General features: G+C 36.2%; 1 protein-coding gene across 1 annotated transcript in view; it reads left to right on the top strand.

Moving 5' to 3' along the window:
* CRY1 (cryptochrome circadian regulator 1) overlaps positions 1-18,497 on the top strand; it is a 107,745-nt gene extending 89,248 nt beyond the window's left edge. Inside the window, exons 3-13 of the mRNA XM_003269977.4 lie at positions 4,535-4,677; positions 7,860-8,044; positions 8,449-8,537; positions 9,747-9,887; positions 9,967-10,278; positions 11,787-11,938; positions 12,166-12,368; positions 12,470-12,562; positions 16,815-16,886; positions 16,961-17,064; positions 17,852-18,497. Of these exons, the coding sequence (XP_003270025.1) occupies positions 4,535-4,677; positions 7,860-8,044; positions 8,449-8,537; positions 9,747-9,887; positions 9,967-10,278; positions 11,787-11,938; positions 12,166-12,368; positions 12,470-12,562; positions 16,815-16,886; positions 16,961-17,064 (1,494 nt within the window). The 3' untranslated portion in view covers positions 17,852-18,497. The remainder of the gene's footprint in view (positions 1-4,534; positions 4,678-7,859; positions 8,045-8,448; positions 8,538-9,746; positions 9,888-9,966; positions 10,279-11,786; positions 11,939-12,165; positions 12,369-12,469; positions 12,563-16,814; positions 16,887-16,960; positions 17,065-17,851) is intronic.
* Positions 18,498-18,748: the final 251 nt, after the last annotated feature.

Below are 18,748 nucleotides of genomic sequence, written 5' to 3'. Positions count from 1 at the left end.
AAATCACTAAATTGAATCTAGCAATATTTTTTATTTAAAAAAAGTTTTTTTTGTAAAGACGCTATGTAGTCTCATTACGTTACCTAGGCTGAGCTCGAACTCCTGTGCTCAAGCCATCCTCCCATGTTGACTTCCCAAAGTGCTGGAATTACAGGTATGAGCCACTGTACCCGGCCGTGAACCTGGCTATATATATTTTTTTTCTTTTTTTTTTTTTTTTTCTGAGATGGAGTCTCGCTCTGTTGCCCAGGCTGGAGTGCAGTGGTACAATCTTGACTCACTACAACCTCTACCTCCCAGGTTCAAGCAATTCTCCCGCCTCAGCCTCCTGAGTAGCTGGAATTACAGGCAACCACCACCACATCTGGCTAATTGTTGTATCTTTATCGGAGACGGGGTTTCACCATGTTGCCCAGAGTGGTCTCAAACTCCTGAGCTCAGGCTATCCGCCTGCCTCAGCCTCCCAAAGAGCTCACTGGTGTAAGCCACTGTGTCCAGCCTGCTATATTTTAAAATACTACTACTTCAGGATCAAGTGGGGTTTATCTCATGAATACAAAGTTGGTTGAGCATTAAAAAAAATCAATTAATATAACCTACTGGATTAATAGGATAAAGGAAAAGAGAAATTATCTTAACAGATGAAGAGAAAGCATCTGACATAATTCAGCACCCATGTATACTTTTTAAAAAGGTCTTTTAGCTAACTAGAAATTTTTTAAAGTGCTGTATTGGTTTGTTCTCACACTGCTAATAAAGACATACCTGAGACTGGGTAATTTATAAAGGAAAGAGATTTAATTGACTCACAGTTTCACATGACTGGGGAGGCCTCACAATCCTAGTGGAAGATGGAGGAGCAAAGGCACATGTTACATGGCAGCAGGCAAGAGAGCATGTGTAGGGGAACTGCCCTTTAAAAAACCATCAGACCTCGTGAGACTTACTCACTATCATGAGAACAGCACGGGTGAAACCCGCCCCCATGATTCAGTTACCTCCCACTGGGTCCCTCCCATGACATGTGGGGATTATGGGAGCTGCAATTCAAAATGAGATTTGGGCGGGGACACAGCCAAACCATATCAAGTGCTAAATAGCAATTTGATAAAGGAAGTGTACAAAAAAACACAAAATCATACTTAAAGGTGAAACACTGAATGCATTCTACCCAAGATAGGAAAAAACAAGGATATTTGCTTTTACAACTTACTTGAAGTCTAGCCAGTGCAGTCTGGAAGACAGTGTGGATTATTAGCTTACCACCTCAGACCCCATCCCCGTATTCTCTATCATAGCATTTTTTTTTCCCTAATAGTTACGTATTCATTAATTTACCTCTGTATTGCCACTCTTTCTCAATAAGCTCCAGGAGAGGGTCATCTAGCATAGTATCTGTCATAGAATTACAATAAATATTTAGTGTATTAATGAATGCATTTAATGTTGAGGAAACTTTCTCTTCCCTAGATTTTCATTTTTCTTGTGGAGAGATGTTCACTAATTTATCCCCAGGGAAGGAAAAGTGAATGATCTCATTGGTGAGTTTAGGAGAAGGAGCTGGGCTAGTTTAGCTCAGACGGCTCCTTTTCTTTTAGTTGTAGAGAGCACACGTTATGTTCTCCTCTTCTATGTAATACATTTTATAGAGAAAGCCCACACTGCAGGGAGGTGCTGCTTATGATTGAGTAGGTAAATCTGTTTGATTCAGCAGTGAAATAATATTAGCAAGTTTACCTGCCCTGAAACCTAGTATGTTTTCTACTATTTCTATTAGCTTTGCTAATAATATGGCTGATATTTTTATCTTTAGCCCCCGGCTTACGTGACTGAACTCAAGAAGGAAAAGGGGCAGGAAGTGTTATTTATTGACTCACTTCAGTATTTACTACCTAAGATTTAAAATAATATTTTTCAAAAAACAGTATTAAATCGCACTAGGCACATTGGCTCTCGTCTGTAATCCCAGCACGTTGGGAGGCCGAAGCAGGAGGATCTGTTGAGGCCAGGATTTTGAGACTAGCTTGGGCAATATAGTGAGACCCTGTCTTTACGAAAAAAAAAAAAAATTAAGTTAGCTGGGTATGGTGGTGCATGCCTGTAGTCCTAGCTACTCGGGAGGTCGAGGTGGGAGAATTGCTCAAGTCCTGGAGTCTGAGGTTGCAGTGAGCTATGATTGCACCATTGCACTCCAGCTTGGGCAACAGAGTGGGAGCCTAACTCTTAAAAAAAAAAAAAAAAAAGAAAAGAAAAAGAATTCCTGTCATTCACTGAGGGTTTGCTATGCACTGTGCTCTGTCCTCAACACTCTATATGCATTATGTTATTTAATTCTTTAGCAACCCAATAATATGGTTAATTTTTTCACTTCACTGTAGCAAATACTTACATAGGGTTTATTATGTGCTAGGCACTCTCTCTGCACCTTACTTATTCTACCCATTTTATAGACTAGGAAACAGGCATGGAGAGTTTAGCAGTTTGCCTAAGTAGTTGAGCCAGTCTTTGAACTTAGGAAGTCTAACTTGTTAGATCCTGTGTTTTTAAACTATTCTATGCTACCTCACTATAAAACAAAGAAATAGAATGCCTTTCTATTCGCATCTTAGTTTTATTTTTAAATTTCAAAAATAGCAAGTTTGTACTAACAAATCTGAGTAATACAGCAGAATGTAAAAGTTATCTTATTTACACGCTCAAATTCTATTCCTCAAAGTCAACAGCACTTAATTTCTTGATGTGCACTCTTCAGGACTTTTAAGAAAGGAAAAAATTTTTAATGAGATATTATTTTTTTCCTAGTAGTTTAGCAGACATTTAAAAACAATTACTGGCTGGGCATGGTGGCTCACACCTGTAATCCCAGCACTTTGGGAGGCCGAAGTAGATGGAGGTCAGGAGTTTGAGACCAGCCTGGCCAAGATGGCAAAACGCCGTCTCTACTGAAAATACAAAAAGTAGCTAGTTGTGGTGGTGTGTGCCTTTAATCCCAGCTACTCGGGAGGCTGAGGCAGGAGAATCGTTTGAACCTGGGAGGCGGAGGTTGCAGTGAGCCGAGATCATGCCACTGCACTTCAGCCTAGGGGACAAAGTGACATGTCATCTTAAAAAAAATGATTACTAATACATATTATTGGCAAGTGTGTGGAGATCAAGCACTTAGGTGTACTGCTGATGGGAATGTAAATTTGTACAGTCTTTCTGGTACATAATTTGACAGCCTATCAGAATTTTGAATGTGCTTATCTTTGACCCATCAGTTGTTTTTCAAGGGATTATTTCTAGGAAAAAATTGGATAAATACCCTAAAATTTGTAAGATGTGTGCATAAAGGTAAAGATATATACTGTAAAGTTTATAATAGCATTTTTTTTTTTAAGATGGAGCCTTGCTCCCATCGCTCAGGCTGGAGTGCAGTGGCACGATCTCAGCTCACTGCAACCTCCACCTCCTGAGTTCAAGTGATTCTACTTCCTCAGCCTCCCGAGTAGCTGGGATTACAGGCATGTGCCACCACACCCAGCTAATGTTTTTGTTTTTAGTAGAGACAGGGTTTCACCATGTTGGCCAGGCTGGTCTTGAACTACTGACCTCAGGTGATCCACCCACCTCGGCCTCCCAAAGTGCTAGGATTACAGGCATGAGCCACCACACCCGGCCTAGAATAGCAATTTTTTTAAACCCACCATTGGAATAGCCCTTGTCTAATCTGGAGGTGTTTGGTGAATTATAGTATGTTACCATATAGGCAGTTAAATAATGGTGGAATTTTTTCTTTATGAGATAAATCAGAATAGACTTAGAATAAAAAAAAACTTTCTCCTTAAGAAAAATCAATTCCCTTAAGTCACAGTTTCCTCATTTAAAATCAGTATAAGGAGATGTACAGAGCTTATTAACATAGCTCCTGATAATAAGTAACTGCTATTATTATTACCATCTCCAAATTTTTCGGTTAACATTTTTTAGTAATCAGAAAGAAAATATTTACACACACACACACACACACACACACACGACCTCAGCCAGGCAGCTTATACCATATCAACTATCAAAGGTTAGTTAAAGACCAGTTCTTAGACTCAACAGACATAAATTCAGGTGGTCTGGCTCTCTGTGAACTCTGGCAGGTCCCTAAGTTTTAAAAATAAACTTATCTCCAAAATGGAAATACTAACCAAAGTGCCAAACTCTGAGTGTTGTTTTGAGGCTCAAATGAAAGTATGTAATGTAAGTATGAGTAATTTGAAAAAGGAAAGTGCTCTACAAACACATTCAGTATAAGAGCTGGTTTTAAGCTTATTGCTTTGCTAGATTGTCTGTTGCCTAACATAATGCCTAGAATCTAATGGGTTATACATTTGTTACTTATGTATTTTTTAATTGATAAATTGTTTACTTTTTCCTGCATATTCAAAGTTTGATTTATGTATAATCCTTTGATATGTAGATTTTCAGCTTTTTCACTTTTTGTTATAATAGAAAAAATAACTATTAAAATTGGTGTACATTGTTCCCCTTTCTCTTACTTTAGGAATGGAACATTACTAAACTTTCAATTGAGTATGATTCTGAGCCCTTTGGAAAGGAACGAGATGCAGCTATTAAGAAACTGGCAACTGAAGCTGGAGTAGAAGTCATTGTAAGAATTTCACATACATTATATGACCTAGACAAGTGAGTCCTTTTTTTTCTATTTTTTTTTTTTTACTGTGGGAAAATGCATATAACATAATATTTACCATCTTAACCATTTTTAAGTATATAGTTTGGTGGTATTAACTACATAGATAAGTTTTTAACTGAGGTTTATAAAGTAGAAATAACATGTACTTCACAGAGTTATGGGAGAATTAAGTGAACATATGTCAAATCCTTAGCATTTTATTTAGCCGCTATTGACCCAATGACAGGTATCAGCATTTCAATTTCAAAACTATTATGGATTAAGACTGTTACCGAATTTTCCTTGACTACTCTTAACTCAGCCTTCTGTGATCTTGTCTTTCTGGGCTCTTAGCATTATCAATTTTATAGTTATACATAGTTATAAATTGCCTTGACATATTTATATGCTTGTTTAATGTTATCTTATTTCATGTATATCTATCTTGTCTGTCTGGATTTTAAATCCATATGCAAATTGGATGTAATGTAACATTGCATAGCTGTAGTCCTCTGAACAATGGCATAATAGAATATTTCTCGAAGTGTATTTCTTCCAACACCAGTCCTTGGTGATGCTTTGTCCCACAGAAATTCTGTGGTCAAACTTAAATTTAGGGAGTATTATATGCTATGAGTCTTAGAGGCCTATAAAACTTAACTTTTTAAAACTTTTGGCATACCATTGTCCTTTTAAGTACTGAAATCTTATAATTTATTTACCTTTTAAATCATTTTACTTTTTTAGTAATTTATGTATTTTATCAAGTTAATAAAACAAATTCTGTAACATGACAAACTAGTTGATTTGATTTCACATTTTAAATGTATCAAAAAACCATGATTTGATTCAGACAAAGGTCTTACTTGATACTAAGCTAGAATTCATGTATCTTTTAATAATCTTGCCTTTGAGCTCACCAATTTGCTTAACTTTAGGGAGCTCATAGCAAGGAGGGGGCAAAACAGGATAAAAGCAATTGCTTCTAAGTGGGAGACTTAGTGTTATGCATAAAATTCAGTGTTTAGGCCAGGCGCGATGGCTCACGCCTGTAATCCCAGCACTTTGGGAGGCCGAGGCAGGTGGATCACGAGGTCAGGAGTTCAAGACCAGCCTGGCCAAAATGGTGAAACCCCCATCTCTACTAAAAATACAAAAATTAGCCAGGCATAGTGGCAGGTGCCTGTAATCCAGCTACTTGGGAGGCTGAGGTAGGAGAATCACTTGAACCTGGGAAGCAGAGGTTGCAGTGAGCCAAGATAGCACCACTGCATTCCAGCCTGGGCAACAGAGTGAGACTCCATCTCAAAAAAAAAAAAAAAAACTTAAGTGTTTATTGGATTGAATGTGAATATTTACTATATGTAATCTATCTTATTAAAATGTAACATATAGAAAATGTTTTGTCCTAAGATTCTCATTTTGCTACTGTTGTGTAATTAACAATGTCCTCAGTAGTATTATTGTGGTATCATTACATTCAGCAAAATTCATTGCAACCCTATGAATAAATTAAAAATACACTGAAGCAAAATTTACTTAAACAGGATATCTTTTATGGTGATTGCTTTCTGTATTATTTTCTGTATGTATCTGTAGTTGATACATCACTACGTATTGTATAATGAAAAATACACTAAAATACACTAAGAAAACCTTGATTTGCCATTTATCAGTTATATGACCTTGTTGACTAGTTTACTTAACTCTTCTGGTAGGCCTGTTTTCACATCTATAAAATGATGGAGTTGGATTTCACCTGTCATTTTTTATTAAGGCCAAATGCTAAGCAAATGGCCATAGTGAAAAAGAGTAGTTATTCCAAAATAGTATCTAAACTTAATCTAAACTACCATTGGCAAAGCTAGTTTTTTTTTAAATTAATACTTGATTGAGGTAATTAGTGATCAGAAGTAAATAAAAAGATACTTAAATTTAAATAACTTGAAATTTGGGGGCTTATGTGTTCTAAGTATGTGACATAGATACATATGCTGACATCTCTCATGCCTTCATTAGCACAATAGAAAATAGGAAGTAATTGTCACCACAGTAATATAGAATCCAAATTTATAAAATTTGCTGAAGGAAGTAGGGTAATTGTTTTAGTCCATTTTCACGATGCTGATAAAGACATACCTGAGACTGGGCAATTTACAAAAGAAAGAGGTTTAATGGACTTACAGTTCCACATGGCTCAGAAGGCCTCACAATCATGGTGGAAGGCAAGGAGGAGCAAGTCATGTCTTACATGGGTGGCAGCAGGCAAGGAGGGAGCTTGTGCAGGGCAACTCCCCCTTTTAAAAACCATCAGATTTTGTGAGACTTACTCACTATCATGAGAACAGCACGGGAAAGATCTGCCCCCATGATTCAGTTACCTCCCACAGGGTCCCTCCCATGACATGTGGGAATTGTGGGAGTTACAACTCAAGATGAGATTTTGGTGGGGGCACAGCCAAACCATATCAGGAATGTAGGTCCAAGGATACAAAGTAGAAGTTATGTAAGATGAACCACACTAGAGGTCTAGTGTACAGAGTAAGGATTTTAGTTAATAAAATTGTCTTTTATTTGGAATTTTTATCAAATAAGTAGATTTTAGCTGCTTTTGTCACACACATATAAAAAAGTAACTATATGAGATTATAAATATGTTAATCTGCTTCACTATAGTAACCATTTTACTATCTACATGTATCCCATAATGTGTTGTAAACTCAAATATATACAATAAAATTTATTTTTCCTAAATGAGACCTGCTGATTACTCTTTCATATAATTATCAACCTGGTTTAGTTTTTATTGATGATTGAGATTCTTTGAGCTGGGCTATAACATGTTTTTCATATGTCTGTGTGTATTAACTTTTTGTAATTGCCTTTAGACTAATTTACCCTCTTACTTGTTTTTTCCTCTCATAAGTTCTTAATATTCTTTGTCTTAAAGGTTTTAATATTTGTGTAGTGTGTATATTTGATACCTAGAGGATGTCTGGAAGCTCAAGAGAATGATTTTTGGACTCATTAATCATTTTGGACACATTTCTTGGTTATTATAACAAGCTAACATTCTCCTCAAAGACTTCAGTGATTAATTTTATTTTCTGCTTTTTAAGCCTTTTGGGAGCTTGTTAGCCAAAATTTATTGTCTTTTTTTATACTGTCTACATTTTACTAACTCTTGTTATAGGATCATTGAACTCAATGGTGGACAACCGCCTCTAACTTATAAAAGATTCCAGACTCTCATCAGCAAAATGGAACCACTAGAGATACCAGTAGAGACAATTACTTCAGAAGTGATAGAAAAGTGCACAACTCCTCTGTCTGATGACCATGATGAGAAATATGGAGTCCCTTCACTGGAAGAGCTAGGTGAGTGTAAACTGTAATCAGTGTAAGGCTTAAAAGTTAATAAATCATAAATTACTCAGAAAATTCCCCTTTTAATTTTGCCATGTAAAGTATTTTGCATTAGGAGAGAAAGAAAGGGCAGGGGGAGAAGAAAGAAAAAGAACCCTTTAAGAAGTGATATGTTTGTTCATCATTTATGTGTTTTATAAATATGTGATCTATTGTTAACACCTTAAGATGTACATCCTGAAAAATTGAAACCATGTTGTATCCTCTGTAGGTGAGGGCTTATTTAGGCCTTCAGTTCATTTTTATGATACTCTCTTAATTTTTCTGCAAAGTAATTTGTTCTCCCAGTTATTGGGGTTAAATAAAAATTACTTTAGTTTTGGAAGAATGATGTTTTTTTCTTTTCTTTCTTGTAGGTTTCGATACAGATGGCTTATCCTCTGCAGTGTGGCCAGGTGGAGAAACTGAAGCACTCACTCGTTTGGAAAGGCATTTGGAAAGAAAAGTATGATAATGTAGATTATATAGCTATGCTTGTATTTCCAAACTGCCATTTAAAAAATAATTTTTCTCTCTTTTAAAAATAACAAATAGATTGTTGAAAGGGGAGGATTAACGGAAATGGTTAAAATAGCACAAACCTAATTGTTTGAAAATTAACTACCATCTCCTCATTTAAATGCTCTTTCTCCTCCTCTTCTAATTATTTCCACGTTAGCTACTACCACACTACCTCTTCTGTTCTTTCTACCTAAGCTGGTATCTAGTAGCCACAATTTTGAAACTAGAATAGAATTATATTTCACCTTTACCTTTGTGTTAAAGAGACAGGTTGAAAGTCAGGCATGGTGGCTTACACCTGTAATCCCAGCACTTTGGGAGGCTGAGGCAGGTGGATCACTTGAGGTCAGGAGTTCGAGACGAGCCTGGCCAACATGGCAAAACCCCCATCTTTACTAAAAATAACAAAAGTTAGCCAGGCGTGGTGGAGTGTGCCTGTAATTCCAGCTACTTGGGATGCTGAGGCATGAGAATTGTTTGAACCCAGGAGGCAGAAGTTACTGTAAGCCAAGATCGTACCACTGTACTCCAGCCTGGGTGATGGAGTAAGACTCCATCTCAAAATAAATAAATAAATTTTCCAGGCCTGGTGGCTCATGCCTGTAATCCCAGCACTTTGGGAGGCTGAGGTGGGTGGATCACTTGGGGTCAGGAGTTTGAGACCAGCCTGGCCAACATGGTGAAATCCCATCCCTACTAAAAATACAAACAGCCAGGCGTGGTGGCGCATGCCTGTAGTCCCAGCTACTCAGGAGGCTGAGGCAGGAGAATCCTCCACCCGGGAGCTGGAAGTTGCAGTGAGCCAAGATTGAGTCACTGCACTCCAGCCTGGGTGACAGAGTGAGACCCTGTCTCAGAAAAAAAAAAAAAAAAAAGAGAGAGAGAGAGAGATTGAAGGTGCTCTCAGCTTTCTGTTGGAAATTGGAAGGTAATTTATTTCACATGAGTATGTGCTGCACAAGGATGACTGAAACAAAAGAATGCTCACTTTTTTATCCTGTCTTATTTTTTATTAAAACATGTAATTTGTGGCTAGGATAAGATTTTATTCCCCAAGAACTATGTAACTTTTTTTAAAAAAATCTCCATTCTGAGTGTTCTTTTAAAATGAAAAAGACAATTAGTTAATGTAATTTTCTCTGTGTGTTTTCAGGCTTGGGTGGCAAATTTTGAAAGACCTCGAATGAATGCGAATTCTCTGCTTGCAAGCCCTACTGGACTTAGTCCTTATCTCCGATTTGGTTGTTTGTCATGTCGACTGTTTTACTTCAAACTAACAGATCTCTACAAAAAGGTATTCTCTAAAATTAGAGCTTATTGTTTAATACTTTAAAAAAAAATTCTGATAATACTTCTTTGCTTTTTAACCATAGGTAAAGAAGAACAGTTCCCCTCCCCTTTCCCTTTATGGGCAACTATTATGGCGTGAATTTTTCTATACAGCAGCAACAAATAATCCACGCTTTGATAAAATGGAAGGAAACCCTATTTGTGTTCAGATTCCTTGGGATAAAAATCCTGAGGCTTTAGCAAAATGGGCAGAAGGCCGGACAGGCTTTCCATGGATTGATGCCATCATGACACAGCTTCGTCAGGAGGGTTGGATTCATCATCTAGCCAGGCATGCAGTTGCTTGCTTCCTGACACGAGGGGACCTGTGGATTAGTTGGGAAGAAGGAATGAAGGTAAGTGTTCTAACTGATATAGCATGCCTTATTTTGAAGGAATCCTTACCTTAATAAAACAAATCCTAGAAGTTGTCTGTTATACAGATTCATTTATAGTGTAGTTTTTCAGTGGATAAAACATAATTCCCCAAATATGGGGACACTTTCAGAGAAAAATGATATAATCAGACAAGCAAAAAGGTGAAAACTGGTTAAATTGATTAACCTAAAGTCATTTTAATGGTTAAACCAGCCTAGCCATTAAGAGAACTGTAAAATTTAACACTGAATTTGTTGATAGATATATTTATAGGTGATATTTCTGTCACCAAAAGAATTCACTAAAGAGTTCCTAGAGATAGTGAATTCATATTATAAATTTTAAAATATAAATCATTTCACCTCACTTCAACTTCACAGCTTTTTAGTAATACTTCTATTATGTAAAGAGAAGCATACTACGTTTTGTGACGACATCTTGTGGATTATACATAATAAGACTTAGGTACTTTTTTTTTTTTTTTTTTTTTTTTTTTTTTTTAGACGGAGTCTCTTGCTCTATAGCCCAGGCCGGGGTGCAATGGCGTGATCTCAGCTCATGCAACCTACACCTTCCAGGTTCAAGCGATTCTCCTGCCTGAACCTCCCGAGTAGCTAGGATTACAGGTGCCCACCACTGTGCCCAGCTAATTTTGTATTTTTAGTAGAGACAGGGTTTTACCACATTGCCCAGGCTGGTCTTGAACTCCTGACCTCAAATGATCCCCCTGCCTCAGCCTCCCAAAGTGCTGGGATTACACGCATGAGCCACCGCACCCGGCCATTACATACATTTTTTACCTTTCTGGCAGTATCATACATTTGCCCCATCCAAGGACCATTTCTGAGCTTGTGTGTGTGTGTGTGTGTGTGTGTGTGTGTGTGTGTGTTTAATCTCTTATATTTCCTAGTACACAGTTGTATACAAAGACAATATATAACATACTTAATGAATATATATATAAATCATTTATTTTAATTCTATTTTCTTTCTGATCAAGGAATTCGAAATTAAACTATGTAATGCTAGTATATATTTTTAAGTGAATTTATATTTGAGTGTGCTTCCTTTATTTAGGCTAGAATATGAAGCTAAGTTTTTGTTGGTGTTTTATGTAATAGCATTTTTGCTTTCTTGAAAGTGGTTTACTGCATTTCCTGTGTCTACTAATAATATCCTTTTAAATCCACATCCTTTTAAATCAGTGATTTGAATATTTTTTTTACCTTCCATTCTCCCAGTAACACTGCAGAGATTGGAAAAGGAAATTCTCTTCAGAAGCATACTATATTACTACTATGTCTCTTTCTCTGGAAGAGCTCATTATAGAACAGAACATAGACAGGGAAACTAACTTTGGAATGTTTAATTTTACAATTCTGTGCTAGATTTTCTTTGCCTTGACTTTGGATCTACTGTGACCTTGAAAATGCTTGCTTTGTGAATTATGTGTGTGCAAACTAATTGGTTACTGTTACTTCTGAAGGTATTTGAAGAATTATTGCTTGATGCAGATTGGAGCATAAATGCTGGAAGTTGGATGTGGCTGTCTTGTAGTTCCTTTTTTCAACAGTTTTTTCACTGCTATTGCCCTGTTGGTTTTGGTAGGAGAACAGATCCCAATGGAGACTACATCAGGTAAATCAAGGGTGATTACTACTCAGTTTGGAATAGTTAATTCAAGAAGAGCTTTTCATGTTTAATCAATGCTTAAAGTATTCCCCACTCATGATGGGCAGCAGAGATGAGAAGGGCAAACAGATCATTTAAATGGTCTTGATTTGATTTTGGTCTGTCTTAGCTAGTAGTTGTTATAGTTTGCTTAGAGTGCATTTTATTAGTAATCTTTCTTTTTTCTCCCAAAGGCGTTATTTGCCTGTCCTAAGAGGCTTCCCTGCAAAATATATCTATGATCCCTGGAATGCACCAGAAGGTATCCAAAAGGTAGCCAAATGTTTGATAGGAGTTAATTATCCTAAACCAATGGTGAACCATGCTGAAGCAAGCCGTTTGAATATTGAAAGGATGAAACAGATCTATCAGCAGCTTTCACGATATAGAGGACTAGGTATGTTAATAACTGTCTTTGTTTCTTTGGCAGCTGTTTATGTACTTACCTTTGAATTTTATCTTGATCATAATTTAAAAGAAAATTTTTTTGTCCTTTAGGTCTTCTAGCATCAGTACCTTCTAATCCTAATGGGAATGGAGGCTTCATGGGATATTCTGCAGAAAATATCCCAGGTTGTAGCAGCAGTGGAAGTAAGTGAAAAGGAAATTTCTGCACTTAGTAACATGAAGAGGTTATTAAACAAATTTATTTGTTAGTGATCCTCACTAACATATTTTATAAAAATCTATCTTTGAAATTAGCTTAATAGATTCTTTGTATGCATGCATACATGTGCACCCAGACACATCTCTTCACTCCATTGATGACATTTTAGAGATGGAAAACATCATTACGTATAATAGATACTGGGTCAAGTTAAAGCTCTTGCAAACTGAGGAGAGCAGTTTTAAGGATAAAATGAAACTCAAATGTCATATTTTCAGAATGCTTATTATTTTTTACTCTTTAGGTGTACGGCAACTATAAGGTAATTAGTTAAGAAAGTTAGTGGCCCTGTGAACATGGCCAAAAGATTTATTGTACACATGCATAGAGCCCTCTAGTCTTTTTGCACATGAGTTTTTCTTATAAAGTCTGGTCTGTAGTAGTTTTCTGTATGATGCAAATTTAGTGACCGTGTGTAAATTCTTATGTGTGATATTAATAATTTCAAGAATTCAGTATGTGTTCGAAATTTGAATCATCATATTAGTTTTTGGCTTTGACCAAAAATAGCATGAAGCTCAGTAATTTGATTAAAAAATAGGACAGCATCAGTGAGAATGGTGATTATTAAAAAGTCAAGAAACAACAGATGCTGGTGAGGATGCAGAGAAAAAGGAAGGCTTTTACATTGTTGATGGGAATGTAAATTAGTTCAACCATTGTGGAAGACACTGTGGTGATTCCTCAAAGATCTAGAAGCAGAAATACCATTTGACTGAGCAATCCCATTACTGGGTATATACCCAAAGGAATATAAATCATTCTGTTATAAAGATACATGCACACTATGTTCATTGCAGCACTATTCACATTAGCAAAGACATGGAATCAACCTAAATGTCAATCGATGATAGACTAGATAAAGAAAATGTGGTACATATGTACCATGAAATACTATGCAGCCATAAAAAGGAACGAGATCATGTTCTTTGCAGGGACATGATGGAGCTTGTAGCCATTATCCTCAGCAAACTAAGGCAGGAACAGAAAACCAAACACCTCATGTTCTCACTTATAAGTGGTAGTAGAATGATGAGAACACATGGATACATGCTGAGAACAACACATACTGGAGCCAGGTGCAGTAGCTCACAACTGTAATCCCAGCACTTTGGGAGGCTGAGGTGGGTGGATCACCTGAGGTCGGGAGTTCGAGACCAGCCCCTGACCAACATGGAGAAACCCCGTCTCTACTAAAAAGACAAAATTGGCCGGGCGTGGTGGCACATGCCTGTAATCCCAGCTACTCGGGAGGCTGAGGCAGGAGAATCACTTGAACCCAGGAGGCGGAGGTTGCGGTGAGCTGAGATCACGCCATTGCACTCCAGCCTGGGTAACAAGAGCAAAACTCTGTCTCAAAAACAAAAAACAACAAAAACAACAAAACACACACACTGGGGTCTGTTGGGGGGGCAGGGACAGGGAAACCGTTAGGAAGAATAGCTAATGCTTGCTGGTCTTAATACCTAGGTGATGGGTTGATCTGTGCAGCAAACCACCATGGCCTATGTAACAAACCTGCACATCCTGCACATGTACCCTTAAAATAAAAATTGAAGGGAAAAAAAAGAAAAAAGAAATCTATACATGTGATAAAAGAGCATAAAATTGTACAAACACATTGTATCAATGTCAATACCTGGTTATATTATTGTACTGTAGTTTCATAAGATGTCACTAAGAAGATAGGGAAACAAGACCTCTTTGTACTAACTTTGCAACTGTTTGTGAATCTGTATTTTTCAAAGTAAAAACATAAGGATAAAAACAGGGTAGCATTTGAGGAATGCTTTTTTTTAAGTCAGATTTTCTAAGTTGATATTAAGAATAAAGCCTTTTAAAAATTGAACCTTTTTGAATTCAGAAATGCATCCTCATGAAAACAGCATGTATTTTATCCTCCAAGAATTAGTTTTGGGAGAAGGGGACAAAAGCACTCACATTTTGACTGCCTACCTTGTGCCCAGTAGATAGTAAGGGATTTTTGCCTACTTTCTCACAGTAACCTGGGGAGGAGGTAGTGGGATCCTCATTTTATATTTGGGGAAATAATCCTAGAAAGATTAGGTAAGTTAACAAAGATCCCACAGTTAGTAAGTAGTTGAGCTAAGATTCAGATCCAAGTCTGACTAGCTCCAAAGCTTGTACTTCTTCCTGCATCATTGAGCCTCCTCTGCAAATGGAATGCCGTAAATGTTTACAAGAGAAAATATTTTATTGCTGGAATGTGATCCACCCAGCAGTCAACAGTTGGCAGTGATGGCAGCATACTTGAGAAATGTTCCTTCTCAGGATCTCCTACAATTTGAATAAACTTCCACAAGATAATCATTTCAAAAGTTCTTCCAGATCTCTTGTTCAGTTCAGTCTGCCTTGTCGGCCCACACGTGAGTGAGGGACAGAAGCTCTGTGAAGCACTTAGATAACAGGCAGGTAGCAATGGGCTAGGAACCAAGGGCTGGACTAATGCACAGTGATGGCACAAACTGCTTTTAGACAGACCACTCAAACCTGTGTCGTTTATTTGGAATTATCTTCAAAAGCTAATCATGGTAGCAGGTTAAATTGGGACAATTTTGCTTCACAAATGTATAAATATAGGGTAGTTTATTATATAATAGAAGAATTAATAAATCTTGAAATTATTTTAATCATGTAAATATTTGCCTGTAACATAGTTTGTAGCCAGCTTCTTGGAGGCTTTCAAAAGACATGAGACATGAAAAGCTAAGTAGAACTTAAGTCTAAATGGGGGTGTGGAGGGAAAACAAAAACAAATGAAAAAGTGATAAATTATAAGATGCTGCCTCCATGTGCAACATGAGAAAAGGGAGAGATTATTGAGAGCTGAAGGGACTAGAGAAACTTTCTTGAAAGGTGGCAGGATTGAGTAGCATTTGGGTAGTCAGATGAAGGAAAAAACATTTTAGACCTGGAAATGGGAAATTGTGAAAAGATACGACTTGGGCTATGCTATTAATATTAAACATTTCTCCTCTTCTGCTCCATTTGAAAGGACTTAAATGCTTCTAAAGCATATCCTTTTATGCCTTACACTTATCCTGTCTGTAGGCTTTTATAGTACCTTACAAGGCATGTCAAAGGGCAAAATTCTTGGACTTTTCTTTGTTTTTTTGGTTGTTGTTTTTTGTTTGTTTGTTTTAATGACTGTGGAACATTCTTAATCTCTGCAACACAAATTGCATTTTTCTCTCCTCATCTTTATATTTGTGTGTGTGTGCACACGTGCTCAGGAAAGGAATAAACTATACATAGATGTCTTACTTTTGTTCTTAAAATAACACAGACCGTAATATGTTGACTACTGTAGCAATATGTTTTCGTTTTTATTTAACTTTTAGGGTTTTTTTTTTATTGTAAAATATCAGTTCATCGGCATTATTAGTCATTAGGGAAATGCAAATTAAAACAACTATGGGATAGTACTTCATACTCACTTAGGGTGAGCAACTGCCACTGATTGCCTGGGATTGAAGTTAATTGAAATGAAAGTAAGTGCACAGTCTTGTTCAGGCCATAAGGTGTTGACCTATCCACCTGCTCATGGATAGGTCCAGAATGCTCATATTTTTCTATAACCTGGACACACTGACGGAAATGTTTCCCTAAAACATACTTCTCTGTTCTAGCCAACCTATTCTCCTATAATAGTGTTTGTTTTTAGAAGGGTTGATATGATTGCTCAGGCTAGGTAACTGCCACATAGTCTGTGTTTTCTGCTTGTTTTATGATTTGAATTGTTTAACTCATCGGGCAGGCCCTTATTCCCTTATCCTCAAGGAAATATGTTTGGAGGGGCTCTGAAGGAAAAGCGTGGGAAAAGGGACAAGAGTGAGGGAAGAATGTCCATCTCACTCTTGCCCCCATGTTTTACCTTCATGGTCAAGTTTCAAATTGTCATCTAGTAAGGAAATATTTTTTAGAAAATGATCATCAGTGATTTTGCCTTTGAACTGTCAACACTTCTGTGAGCCTAAATTTAAGTTTTCCTGATTTGAGCATGTGATGTTTGGTTCATAGGAAGATTGAGATTTAGTCTTAAAAGCATATAAATGACCTTAAGTACAAGCACTAAAAGTTGGATTTGTAGTCTTAATAATACATACATCTTGGATTTGATTTTAAGTAATTTTACTGTGTTTTAAATACTAACAGGTTGCTCTCAAGGGAGTGGTATTTTACACTATGCTCATGGTGACAGTCAGCAAACTCACCTGTTGAAGCAAGGTAAGAATGAAGCATTTGAGCATACTGTTCTTTTTCCTTTTCCTATCTTAAACATACATTTTTTAAATGTGCAGGAAGAAGCTCCATGGGCACTGGTCTCAGTGGTGGGAAACGTCCTAGTCAGGAAGAGGACACACAGAGTATTGGTCCTAAAGTCCAGAGACAGAGCACTAATTAGGTAAATATTTTAGAGCTTTATTTCTTGCTTTAGAAGAGTATATAATTAACATAAACTAAGATAATTTCAAAAATGGAGCAAATCTCTATTTTCAAACCAGAAAATCTTGAGGCATTAATTTTTAAGCAATTTTTACAAAATCAGTTAATTTTTGGCCAGGAGACATGCATCTGTACTGGAGAAATTGTTGTACCAGTTTTATATTCATCTGAACCAATCCTCTTTAAATTAGAGATGTTTATGATTTTGTGGTCAAGTTTTTTCTTAGAAAATGACAACTTTTTTATTTCCTTATTATGTAACTATGAATCTAAAACAATTAAAGTGGCCCCTTTATTTTAGTGACATTAATGTAATCTTTTTATGAACTTTCCCCCAAATCTTTGCCTCTTAAATGTTTATAAATTTCTTTTTATCTGTTGTGATGCTTCTAAAATCTAAATTCTTTCCAATTTGGGAATAGGTTAAAATTTTTTTAAATGCTGGCCCTTATTAGAAGTATCAGAAAGCCTTGCCTGCATTCAATTTAATTGGATTTGGGATGTCATTTTATGATTTAAATTAATATGAAAAGTATTTATATGTTGCATTTGCCAGTTTTTAAAAATTTTCTGTTTCTTCAATTTCTAACACTGTTTACATTTTTTATTGCTTGGTTTTTTTATGTCAACCTAATTAGACTATAAGTATCTTGAAGATAAGGTCAATAAACACTCATCACATTTTTGTCATTGAATTATTTGCAATCAGGCATTACCTAGTTTTTTTTTTTCCCCTTAAATCACAGAAAACATTCAGGAGGAATACTGTTGCAGCTGAAATTGGTGGGGAGTTCAATACTTTTCAATTAAGTTATTTAAAAATATTCTTCATTGATGGAAAGCAGTTACATATTGAAATATGTTGTTTCTAATGACATTTCTTTGGTTTTTAACTTTTTAATGAATTTCACAGAGGACAACTGGTAATTTGTATATAAAGAACTTGGCAAGAGAATTTGCTTAATGTAAATATAAACAGTCACAATTAGTATAGACCCATCGATATATTTTTGATAATTTTTCATGTATGGTAAAAAAGTTAAAATGACAAATTGATATTCTGATATAAAACTCAAAGTTTTGAAGTCAGTGGGGAAAAAGGAGGTTTTTAGACTTTCTTAAAAGACTTTGTTAAAATTTTAGGACAGAATTTTCTTGATGTTGTTTGATCTAACTTTGCACTCTTTGATAATAATGTTTTAGATAATGTGTGTAATCCAAATTGGTATTGTAGCCTCTGTTAACACAGACAGTATATGTTTTAAACTTTGATGTAAACCTTTTTAGACCCAAACTTGTGGAAGTATCACGTGTTAAGTTCTCTTTGTCTCTGTTTCTTTGTTCATTTATTACTAAAATGACCTTGTTATTAAAGTATATGCAAATATGAAATCTTGTGTACGTGGTGGTTTTTTTTTTTCTTTTTTGGTAAGGGAGAGAGTATTGCTGTATGATATATGATTACAAATTACAAAGAGATTCTATAAACCACATCATCATTTTGAAGGAACAGCTACCATATGTTTAGTTAAACAGTATTTTTCAAAATTATATGCAAGGAAGATGTAAAACTAAGGGGATTTTTTTCAAGTAATGGCATTTGTAACCATAAATCAGGCAGTATGGGGTAGCAATCAATAGAG

This window comes from Nomascus leucogenys, chromosome 10 (genome assembly GCF_006542625.1).
Source record: "Nomascus leucogenys isolate Asia chromosome 10, Asia_NLE_v1, whole genome shotgun sequence".
NCBI classification, from domain to species: Eukaryota; Metazoa; Chordata; class Mammalia; order Primates; family Hylobatidae; genus Nomascus; species Nomascus leucogenys.
Note: the sequence above shows the minus strand (reverse complement) of the source record. Positions and strands in the feature narration are given on the sequence as shown.